Source organism: Nanorana parkeri, unplaced genomic scaffold (genome assembly GCF_000935625.1).
Source record: "Nanorana parkeri isolate BGI_ZX_2015 unplaced genomic scaffold, ASM93562v1 scaffold1878, whole genome shotgun sequence".
NCBI lineage: Eukaryota > Metazoa > Chordata > Amphibia > Anura > Dicroglossidae > Nanorana > Nanorana parkeri.
This window is the reverse complement of record NW_017308146.1, coordinates 197839-209972: the sequence shown is the minus strand read 5'-3', so window position 1 is coordinate 209972 and position 12134 is coordinate 197839. Positions and strand designations below refer to the sequence as shown.

At 50.3% G+C, this 12134-nt stretch overlaps 1 protein-coding gene across 1 annotated transcript in view; it reads left to right on the top strand.

Annotated features, from left to right (window-relative positions):
• Positions 1–12134, top strand: part of LOC108800008 (attractin-like protein 1) — a 118129-nt gene that overhangs the window by 9489 nt on the left and 96506 nt on the right. The window contains exons 4-5 of the mRNA XM_018571958.1: positions 2187–2265; positions 9506–9663. Coding sequence (XP_018427460.1) covers positions 2187–2265; positions 9506–9663 — 237 coding nt within the window. The remainder of the gene's footprint in view (positions 1–2186; positions 2266–9505; positions 9664–12134) is intronic.

Below are 12134 nucleotides of genomic sequence, written 5' to 3'. Positions count from 1 at the left end.
CAGGCAGGGCAGCCATCAGGGGGGTACGGCAGATACTCATGTAAGGAGCCTGGGGGGCCCGCCCGGGTCCCTTACATGACTATCGGCCGACGGTGAAGGGCGAGGAGGCGGAGGCCTGGCCCTAGCAGCGCAGGGCCCCAGCATTGCCGCTCCAGCGACTTCGAGACAAGCTAGGGCCCCATCAGCGACGCTGCTCGTCTGATGTCGGACTGGCCAGAAGTGACGTCACTTCTGGTCGGTCCGGCGGCAGACGGGGCCACGTGTGCCGGTAAGAGGAGCTAGGAAAGAAAGGAGGGAGTGGAGGGATGCAGCCCTGACCAGCCCACCTGAGACCCCTTCAGAGCTCTGCAGGGTCACTCTCAGGTGGGTCCTGTGTCTACATGACTATCGGCCAACGGTGAAGGGCAAGGAGGCGAAGGCCTGGCCCTAGCATCGCCGCTCCAGCGGCTTCGAGACAAGCTGGGGCCCCATCAGCGATGCTGCTCGCCTGATGTCGGACTGGCCGGAAGTGACGTCACGTTAGTCCCAGCCCACCTGAGACCCCTCCAGAGCCCACCATAGACAGTCTCAGATGGGCTGTGCAGCATCTATGGTGGGCTCTGCAGGGTCACTCTCAGGTTGGTCCTGTGTTCAGCGCGTCGCTAAGCCCTGCGTCCAGCGTGTCACTAAGCCTGTGTCCAGCGGTGGGGGGAGGGGGCGTTGCCCGGCCTAAAGCCGTTTAAGGGGCCCTAAAATTTCTGACGGCTGCACTGGTGACAGGTTAGAAGCCCGAGCAGCCTTTTTGTTGCTCAAATGTGTCCAAACGCAGCGAGGGCGACACACCAACAGTCACAGAGCCCGGAATGATGCAGAATATCGATAGAAATAGAGAGCCAACGCATTTCGGGGGTATAGACGTTCCCCCTTCATCAGGGCGACAAGAGAAGTTAAACGTATAAACGTTCATTGAAAACCATCCTGGACTCTATGACCATTGGTGTATCGCCCTTACTGCTTTTTTCAGGACACCCCCTCCCACCCTTCCTTTAGTTGGGGGTGGTTTTGGACATGTGCGCTGCGCCACCGATGCAAGTCAGCTGAAAGGAGAACTATGAGGGGGAGTGGTTTTCACTCATAATCTGAGCCGACGTGTGACGATGAAACAATGAGACTGTCACAGGTCGGCTCAGTAGATCGGGAAGTGAGAGAACACATACCGGCGTTCGCTCACCTCTCGATCCTGTCACGGCTCTCACGCCCCCTCCCCCGACCGTTCTGCCAGTCAGTGCTGGCGGATCGGAGCGGCGAGGGGGGAAGCCAGCCCCTCCCCTGTCCCTGCAGAGACCCGTGATTGTCACTCAAGGCTCCCTGCAGGGATTCCCCCCTCCCCGTTCTGATCCTCCAGCGCTGACTGGCGGAACGGACGGGGGAGGGGGCGGGTACATCTGGCTCTTCCTCTAGATAGGCAGAGCCAGCTGTCACTCACGCAGCCGAGTGGATCTTGACAGCAATGTCGTGATAGGTCCCGGCTGCGGCGTCTCAGTATACCGCGAGCTGTAGCTCCCTATATACTGAGCCTAGGGTGATGGGAGGACGCTAGTTTGTGTCCTCCCGTTACCCTTAGGAGGACTATGGGGAAAAGCCCTGACCCCGTACTTCTCCTTTAATCAATGAAATGGCCATTCACAATGTTGGATGATAAGAACAGAAGGTCTCACACTTCTTATACATGTACCCAGGATATTAGTGATGTCCGTGTACTCACTGGGGAGATTCCCCCTCTCTTATGTGTCCTAATGACTGTTGTCACCATGACAGGAAGTGATAGTAAATCCAAAAATGTTACATTTGTCAGCAGAATTGGAATAGATGGGAAAGCTGCCAGTGTTGGGGGGAGGGGGTGGGCTGCAGGAGTGGCAACAGCCTGAGGCCCCATTCACACTGAGCGTATCGCAAATCGCAATCGCAAAAAATTAACACAACCGAATTTTTAATCTTTCTTTTTAACATCCAAAAATGAAAAGAAACTAATGTTGTCTTTAGCTGTAGAAGGTCCGGCGCGTGCGATTGGATCTCTGGAAAATGACGAGCAATCACAAGTGATATTCATCGGCAGCTTCCAATGAAATGTCACCATTACTGTCACGTGACCCTCGTCACCGACCCAAAGCTAACTCGCATTTTTTTTCTCTCTTCTCTCTTTCCAGTCAAACAAGAATTTGGATATTTCCATCAATGCATCGAACAATTTTAACCTCAACATCACATGGTCCATCGGATCTACAGGTAAGATGACTCGCTGTGCGCACATTATCTGAGGCGCACTCAGCCGCCCCCGTATCCTCTATTACGATGGAGTCATTTCTGCCGAGTTGGTGCACAAAGATTAGCACGGGAGGATCACTAGTCAGGATATGGCGCTGGTGTGAATCGTCCAATAGAATATCCAGGCCTAGAGCATTGGCGCCAGAGGCGGGCTGCAGATCAGCTACATTTGTCTCAGCAGACGGCGCCATATTCTTGAGGGGAACCGATGAAGGTGGAGAGAACCTGGCAAGGCGGAGAGGTGGTGGAGGGAATATGACGAGGCGGGGTCACATCCAGGAGATGAAACTAATTGCAGGTTCAGAATAAAAACAAGTGACAGGAAGCCAAAGTCAGGACAGACGGAGAACACTCATAGGTCAGGAACTACCAGAGGTCAGGACAGACAGGACACTCATAGGTCAGGAACTACCAGAGGTCAGGACAGACAGGACACTCATAGGTCAGGAACTACCAGAGGTCAGGACAGACGGAGCACACTCATAGGTCAGGAACTACCAGAGGTCAGGATGAATGGAGCACACTCATAGGTCAGGAACTACCAGAGGTCAGGATGAATGGAGCACACTCATAGGTCAGGAACTACCAGAGGTCAGGATGAATGGAGCACACTCATAGGTCAGGAACTACCAGAGGTCAGGATGAATGGAGCACACTCATAGGTCAGGAACTACCAGAGGTCAGGATGAATGGAGCACACTCATAGGTCAGGAACTACCAGAGGTCAGGATGAATGGAGCACACTCATAGGTCAGGAACTACCAGAGGTCAGGATGAATGGAGCACACTCATAGGTCAGGAACTACCAGAGGTCAGGATGAATGGAGCACACTCATAGGTCAGGAACTACCAGAGGTCAGGATGAATGGAGCACACTCATAGGTCAGGAACTAACGGAGGTCAGGATGAATGGAGCACACTCATAGGTCAGGAACTACCAGAGGTCAGGATGAATGGAGCACACTCATAGGTCAGGAACTAACGGAGGTCAGGACAGACGGAGCACACTCATAGGTCAGGAACTACCAGAGGTCAGGACAGACAGGACACTCATAGGTCAGGAACTACCAGAGGTCAGGACAGACGGAGCACACTCATAGGTCAGGAACTACCAGAGGTCAGGACAGACGGAGCACACTCATAGGTCAGGAACTACCAGAGGTCAGGATGAATGGAGCACACTCATAGGTCAGGAACTACCAGAGGTCAGGATGAATGGAGCACACTCATAGGTCAGGAACTACCAGAGGTCAGGATGAATGGAGCACACTCATAGGTCAGGAACTACCAGAGGTCAGGATGAACGGAGCACACTCATAGGTCAGGAACTACCAGAGGTCAGGATGAATGGAGCACACTCATAGGTCAGGAACTACCAGAGGTCAGGATGAATGGAGCACACTCATAGGTCAGGAACTACCAGAGGTCAGGATGAACGGAGCACACTCATAGGTCAGGAACTACCAGAGGTCAGGATGAATGGAGCACACTCATAGGTCAGGAACTACCAGAGGTCAGGATGAATGGAGCACACTCATAGGTCAGGAACTACCAGAGGTCAGGATGAATGGAGCACACTCATAGGTCAGGAACTACCAGAGGTCAGGATGAATGGAGCACACTCATAGGTCAGGAACTAACGGAGGTCAGGACAGACGGAGCACACTCATAGGTCAGGAACTACCAGAGGTCAGGACAGACGGAGCACACTCATAGGTCAGGAACTACCAGAGGTCAGGATGAATGGAGCACACTCATAGGTCAGGAACTACCGGAGGTCAGGACAGACGGAGCACACTCATAGGTCAGGAACTACCAGAGGTCAGGATGAATGGAGCACACTCATAGGTCAGGAACTACCAGAGGTCAGGATGAATGGAGCACACTCATAGGTCAGGAACTACCAGAGGTCAGGATGAATGGAGCACACTCATAGGTCAGGAACTACCAGAGGTCAGGATGAATGGAGCACACTCATAGGTCAGGAACTACCAGAGGTCAGGATGAATGGAGCACACTCATAGGTCAGGAACTACCAGAGGTCAGGATGAATGGAGCACACTCATAGGTCAGGAACTACCAGAGGTCAGGATGAATGGAGCACACTCATAGGTCAGGAACTACCAGAGGTCAGGATGAATGGAGCACACTCATAGGTCAGGAACTACCAGAGGTCAGGATGAATGGAGCACACTCATAGGTCAGGAACTACCAGAGGTCAGGATGAATGGAGCACACTCATAGGTCAGGAACTACCAGAGGTCAGGATGAATGGAGCACACTCATAGGTCAGGAACTAACGGAGGTCAGGACAGACGGAGCACACTCATAGGTCAGGAACTACCAGAGGTCAGGACAGACAGGACACTCATAGGTCAGGAACTACCAGAGGTCAGGACAGACGGAGCACACTCATAGGTCAGGAACTACCAGAGGTCAGGACAGACGGAGCACACTCATAGGTCAGGAACTACCAGAGGTCAGGATGAATGGAGCACACTCATAGGTCAGGAACTAACGGAGGTCAGGACAGACGGAGCACACTCATAGGTCAGGAACTACCAGAGGTCAGGACAGACAGGACACTCATAGGTCAGGAACTACCAGAGGTCAGGACAGACGGAGCACACTCATAGGTCAGGAACTACCTAGGTTGGCTAGAAGGATGAACAACAAGACCTCAGCTGTAGAGAAAATAGTCATATTCAGGCTGCACACATGGTCTGCATTAGTAGAGCGAGTACTCTGACCAGCTCTGTGTGTCTTAAGCTGCCCATACACCTTACAATTATGTCCGGATCCACCCAACTGCGTGAGTGACAGCCGCTCTGCCTATCTAGAGGCAGAGCCAGCTGTACCCGCCCCCTCCCCCGTCCGTTCCGCCAGTCAGCGCTGGAGGATCATACAGGGGAGGGGGGAATCCCAGCAGGGAGCCGTGAGTGGCGATCAGGGCTCTCTGCAGGGACAGGATTGAGAAGTGAGCGAGCGCCGCTATGTGTTCTCTCACTTCCCGATCTACTGAGCCGACCTGTGACAGTTTCATTGTCACAGGTCGGCTAGAACTCAGGATGAGTGACAATCACTCCCCTCATAGTTCTCCTTTAACCATTAGCGCTGTGATTATGACGCGTGGCAGATAATTGATACGTGAGAGGGTATAGGTGTTTATACCTGAGCTCCTATTTGGGTGAGGGCCATGCAACACACTGCTCATAGAGTAAGCAGAGACGTGAACTCAATGTTACAGATCTCAGTATGGGAATCCTCAATAGACACAAGGAACCATCAGGTGACTTCACTCTCCATCATCTACTGAACACCAGGACGCCAGATTTGGGTGGACTGACCCCTTTATCCGTTCTCTTGTTGATAAAAGTTCCGCTTGCCACCAACTTGTCATTGCGAGACACTCGGAGCTCTTATTATTCCCTCTAAACTTTGCATTGTTGCTTCTCGCCTATTCTCGGGGCATTGTCGCCCCGACTTCCGGAAATGACACGACTCATAGCGGAGATAATTTACTCCTTGAATAAAAGCTTCATTAACATGTTAAGTTTTCTCTCCTTATTCAATTAAAATGACTTTGGTGGCAAATGGCTTTTGTCACAGTGAAAAGCCGAGAGAAAATGGCAGTGTTATGAAATGTTGCGATTTAATTAAGATAAATTGCTTCTCACCCGCCAGAGACAAAGATTGCAAAATCCACTTTTAATTATTAACCTTAATATTGATGGCAGACAATAGGAGTCGTCCTGCCGGGGTAGATAGAGCCTTTTCAAGCATGGCTTCTCTGGGGTGTGTGTGTCGCCCCCCCTTTACGGCGCCCCGGCCCCCGGGGGATGGAAGGCTCTTTATATTGAACCATTTTATTTATTTATTTTCCCTTTTCTGCATCGGAGGTTTAAGAAAGAGACGTCACGAGGGGGGGGTTAAGGGCTCGGAGCCAGTGGGACTCATTGTCGATGAGAGCAAGTAAAAAATCTGCCCATTGTTTTTCCATCTGCTGACAGGAGAGCCGAGAGCTCGTGGCATTCCAAATGTATTTACATATATTAATGAAGTCGGATAAAAGTTGCATTTTTTTATCAAAGATAAAGCAGCCTTCCATTGGGGACCCTGGTGAGATCTGAATCGCAGGAAAGGAAGCACGCTCTCTGGAAGTCACATTGCAGGAAAAGTTGGGAGAACTTTTAATGAGGTTTTAAAGAGAACTGGTAATGACGGGGCTTATGCCCAGTGCCCGAGTTTTCAGTTTTAAATGTGTTATTATTGTTGTACAGGCTAACCCACAAAACGGCGCATATCTTTGTGCAGTGGAGGCGCAGACACCCCCAGTCGGAGTAAATGGCGGGCTAGTGGAACTTCACCTATAGAAGCCCCTTGCAAATAACTTTGGAATGCCTTGTAACAAGGTGTTTGCATGCTCTCCCTGTGCTTGTGCGTGTTTCCTCTGGGGACTCTGCCTTCCTCCCACACTCCAAAGACATGCTGGAATGTGAATTGGCTCCTCTCTAAATAGGTCCTTCTATGTATGCATGTGATATAGGGACCTTAGATTGTAAATTCCTTGAGGACGGGGACTGGCACCCAGATAGCAAGGATAACTTGCCACAAACTCAGTGTCAGGGTTACATTGTAATTTTGTTAACTTGCTGCGCACATTCCTGGCAGGTTGTAGACTCGCAGAATACTCGCAGCACACAGTGCACATTCACATCAGTCCCTGCCCTCAAGGAACTTACAATCTAAGGTCCCTATACCATATGCATACATACAAGGGGGCCAATTTAGACAGAAGCCAATTCACCTTCCAGCGTGTCTTTGGAGTGTGGGAGGAAACCGGAGTACCCGGAGGAAACACACAAGCACAGGGAGAACATGCAAACTCCTTGCAGATAGTGACCTGGCCGGGATTCGAACCGGGGACCCCCCAGTGCTGCAAGGGAGAAGCACTAACTTCTACGCCATTCATAATTTTAGTTTCATTTGAAACAGGACACATTTCAGTATAACATTTATACTTTTTATCTAAACTATATATTTTAACACTGTTTTGTTTTCCGTTTTTGTCTTTGGATTGCATAAAAAAAAAACAAAACCTTTTTTAAGACAAAATGTTTAAAAAAATCTGGTTTGTTGTAAAAAAAGAAAATTTAAAATATATAAATATATACACACACATTAGTTTGCTATCTTAAAGTAGTATTACGGTCTGGGGGCGTTTTTTTACCTTATTGCATTCTCTGCATGAGGGTAAAAACGGCCCAGCACCTTTTTTCTCCCCCAGTCCCCCCCGCCCCCACACACACTTACCTGCCAGCTGCGCTCGTCCCCGCCGCCGGTCCTGATGCGATCCTCTGTTTCCCGAACTTCCGGTTTGCTGGGAGAGGATACTGATGGCAGAGGAGCCATAGGCTCCTTCTGCCATCAATCAAAGAGGGAAGGGGCGTGGCCTGCCACAGGGCTGTGTGTGTGTCTATGGACGCACACAGCCACTGCGGGCACGGGTGCCTCCATTAGAACGATGGTGGCACCTGTGCTGGGGGCGGGGGGAAGAGGGCTGCGGGGACCCACTATAAAGCGAGGAATGAAAAACTTTTAAAGAAAAAAATGCAACATCCTCCAGCAAAGTAGGGTCTCCTTAAAGGAGAACTATGAGGGGGGGGGGATTATACTGAGCCTAGGGTGACGGGAGGACGCTAGTTTGTGTCCTCCCGTTACCCTGAGGAGAACTATGGGGAAAAGCCCGGACCTCATAGTTCTCCATAGTTCTCCTTTTAAAGGAGAAATTGAAAAAAGAAAAAAAAAAGGCTTTAATATCACTTTAAGTAACGACAAAGTTATTGGCGTATACACGGTGGCAATGTAAAAATTGTTCTGGTCGGTAGGGGGCGTACATGGGGGATGAGCTGAAGGGGTTACATGTGAAACTTCCACCTTGGCCGGAGAGTTACTTTGTGCACAAATCAAAACCAATTACCAGCGTGGCTCAGTGGCTCAGGAAATGAATACAATTATTCCACCTTAAGACGCGCGGAGACCTCGCGGTGCGATCCCCCGCCGTAATTACCAATCCATCTCTCTGATCAAACAGAACTGCCGGGCTGTTAAAAACGCGGCTCGTAAATGTCACAATGTATCGGAATGTAATGCGTTCCCTTCCCCACGCCGTCCCCCGGCCCGCGCGCACTCCCTCCTGCGGCTTACCAAGCCGTGAATTTTCGTTGACACGCGGAGTAAATTTTCGGCGGGTCGGCGCTGGAGAGGGTACTAAACAGGACTTGTTTATCGGGAAATTTATCTCCTAATATATTAGTTCATTCATTTTCTCAGACGCGACCAGTTTTTTTTTTTTAAGGCAAGGCCATAGAACGCAGCATCTGCTCGAGATTTTTCCGCCCATAAAATGAAGACATTTTGAGCCGTCGCAGTTTGTCACAAAACCGGAGAAGGGAAAAAAAGAAAGATATTGATTGAAAAAGTGAATCTGCGAGGTGCATTGTATGGTGACGCTGCGTACGGCACGGCGGGGGTTTTACAGCGCCAACCGCAATACACGTGGCAGCCAAAAAAGATTGTTATAGAAATGATATCACCTGATGGATGCCGGAGGAGGAGACGGTCACTCCAAATGTGCCATGCCGGGGGGAGTCTGGAGGGCCATAAATATATAATGTTGGGGGGTTTTACGTCATTTTCAGGCCTAAAATGTGGAATATAACATGGGTGCAAAAATTGAAAAAAGGGCCTCAGTCATGAAGGGGTTAAACACTTTAACAATGAGCCCCTCTTGAAAAACGGCAGAGCCAGCTGTACCCGTCCACCTCCCCCGTCCGTTCCGCCAGTCAGCGTTGGAGGATCGGAACGGGGAATCCAGCCCCTCCCCTGTCACGACTCTCTGCCGGAACAGGATCGAGAAGTGAGCGAACGCCGGTATGTGTTCTCTCACCTCCCGATCTACTGAGCCGACCTGTGACAGTCTCATTGTCACAGGTCGGCTAGAACTATGAGGTGAGTGGAAAGCACCCCCCCCCCCCACCCCATAGTTCTCCTTTAACCCAACCTCAGTATGTGTGACGTGTGTGCAGAATGGAAGACGGCTTCTTATCATATAGCGTTACATGTTGTATATCATACAATGGCGGTTCCTTATGTTGTTCAGTGTACGCGGTTATAACTTGCGTTGCTTCTGTCTTTGCAGCTGGCACGATATCGGGGGAGGAGGTCCCGCTGGTGGCCCGGTCCAACATCAAAGAATATCGGGACAGTTTCTCGTGTGAGAAGTTTAATTTCCGGAGTAATCCCAACATCACTTTCTATGTCTACGTCAGCAACTTCTCCTGGCCAATCAAAATCCAGGTCAGTCCAACGCTCTTCTCTACAGACCTACAGACATCATACGTGTTCGTGTTTGTTATGTAGCCCTGAAGAAGGATGGGGGGAGGGGGGTCTTTAAGTCCGTGAATGTGTTTGGTGTTCCATGTCCCATGCCAAGGTCCTAGGTGTCACCCTTGACACCTTTCTTCCCCACATCCAATCCCTATCCAAATCCTGCCGCCTTCACCTTCCTAACATCTACAAAATACGCCCCTTCCTCACCAATGACACCGCAAAACTACTCAACCACTCCCTTGTTATCTCTCTTCTTGACTATTGCAACTCCCTCCTCATTGGCTGATCTCTACACAGGCTCCTCCTCCTTCAGTCTATCATGAATGCAGCTGCTAGACTCATTCACCTCACTTGTCTTGATTTGTATTGTGATTGTAATGTCTTCCTTATATTGTACAGCGCTGCGCACACTGTTGGCGCTCTATAAATCCTGTGTAATAATAATAATGTTTTTGCTATGAACCAGCGTCACTATACAGCTCTTGTCCACACCTGACACCTGTGGGACTTGAAGCTTTTCGGCCGTCGTGCGCCAATGCACAACAAAGGGAATCTCATTATTTTCTTTGGGGCCCATTAACACCTTCCGTGTAACTCGGAACGTAGCCCTCAATGGGAGCGCATTGTAACATTCATTACCACACAGATTACATTTCTTTCTTCCAGTCATGGATGAAGGTCATGGTGGGCTCGGGTCGTGGGCTGTTACAATGTTCTTTTCCCGAAGTGCCTTTCGTTCTTTTCTCTGAATACGACCGTAATTCCAAAGTCTGTGATCAGGACAGACCCCGCCCCTTCTGGTGATTCTGTGACCATCCGAAACAGATCTTCATAGCAACAACTGACCAGACGGGTCAAGGAAGTCTACCAGCAGCGGCTCCAGTTCTCTCAGGTTTATTCGGCTCTTTCGGTGGTCGGTGACTTCCATCTGTTCAGATGTTTTTCCTATTGAAATTGCCACAAAGTTTCCCTATTTATGGCAATCATATCCATGGAGGACAAAGTGACAGGTTCCCTTGATACCCCATTTCCCCCCCGGCCACTGACACCTTCTGGAGATCCCCCACCAGTCCAGTCAGCAGCTGGAGCCCCATGAAATACTATGGGGGAGCACGTGTCGCCATTTCCTATGATGTAACACCCCGGGTCTGAGCACCCAATGGCCAGGACCAAGCGTCATCATGTGGGGGTGGGGAGGAAGGTGATTAACCCTTTCTAAGCTTCAGCATGGGCCATCATGGAGCTCACACAGGGCTTTAAACCCTGGCGGGAGAGCAGGTTGATGGTGAGCACAGGGTAACTATTTGCCCCCTTGGCCCTCCGGCCTCCGCCTGGTTGGAGTGTTTTGTAGTCTGGGGGGGTTGGTCAGTTACAGTCTGGTGTGTCAGGTCCTCTCCGGCATTGGTTGGTCGTGCATTGGAGTCCTTCCTTTCCACCTTCTCATTGCTCTTCTCTCTTGTTGCCGTATTACCTGTACAATCTGTGAATTTATTTTACATAATTGATGGAATCCGCGCCGCAAGTCCTCCGAGACGCACATTAATCAGACGCGCTCCGCCATTGGCTGGATGAGCGCCAATATAAACCCGCCATTCCGAAGCCTCCTCCGTGGCCAGTTCATCAGTTCCTCATCACTGTCAGGGTCAGCGGAGCCGGGGAGGGTTCCTGGCCGCCGTCCTCGTTCCGCTTCGCCAATTTTTATCCTCCGTTGTTATGCTGGAATCCCCCCGGAGTGCGGGGAGAGAGGCTTCATCTTGTCGGAGGATTATTAAATGTCGGCTCGTTAGCGGCTCTCTGAGAGGCCTAGAAAGTTCCTGACAGTGAGAAAGAACGAGATCATCGAGAGAAGGACTCTATATGGAAGGTTTTATCACTCTGAGTTCATATAAAGATTACCCCCTGACCCCAGGGACTCTGCAGCACCCTGAAATCCTGTGTCACCCCCTGACCCCAGGGACTCCAGAAATTCTAGATCATCCTATTCTCATGATCATACTGCAACATTGTAACCTTTGTAACAAGTCTCAAGGTGAGATGCTCTAACGGGCTAATCTGTGTCAATAATTGCACAGACACCGGGATTTACATGATTTTGTCATCTCTGAGCCGGCACCTCAATCCAGGAAGTAGATGGTGACCCTGGGTGATGCCTGAACAAACATGGTGCCGTCCTTCTGGAGAGAAAGTCAGATGAGGGCATTGTCAGGGGGAGTCCTGTGAGAGGTAATAAATACCCGGAAGTGTTACACCGACACATTACTGATGAATGGAGTTATCATGCGAAATGACCACTTCTGCTGTCCCGGAGAACATTTCATTGCAGTTGGGGTACAAGAGACCCCTCTATATGAGGATTTAGGGAGCTCCTGTAATGGATCAGATCTTCTGCAATGTAATAAAGAGGTCCTGCCTGTTAGGTCGTGATGCACAGCCCATCC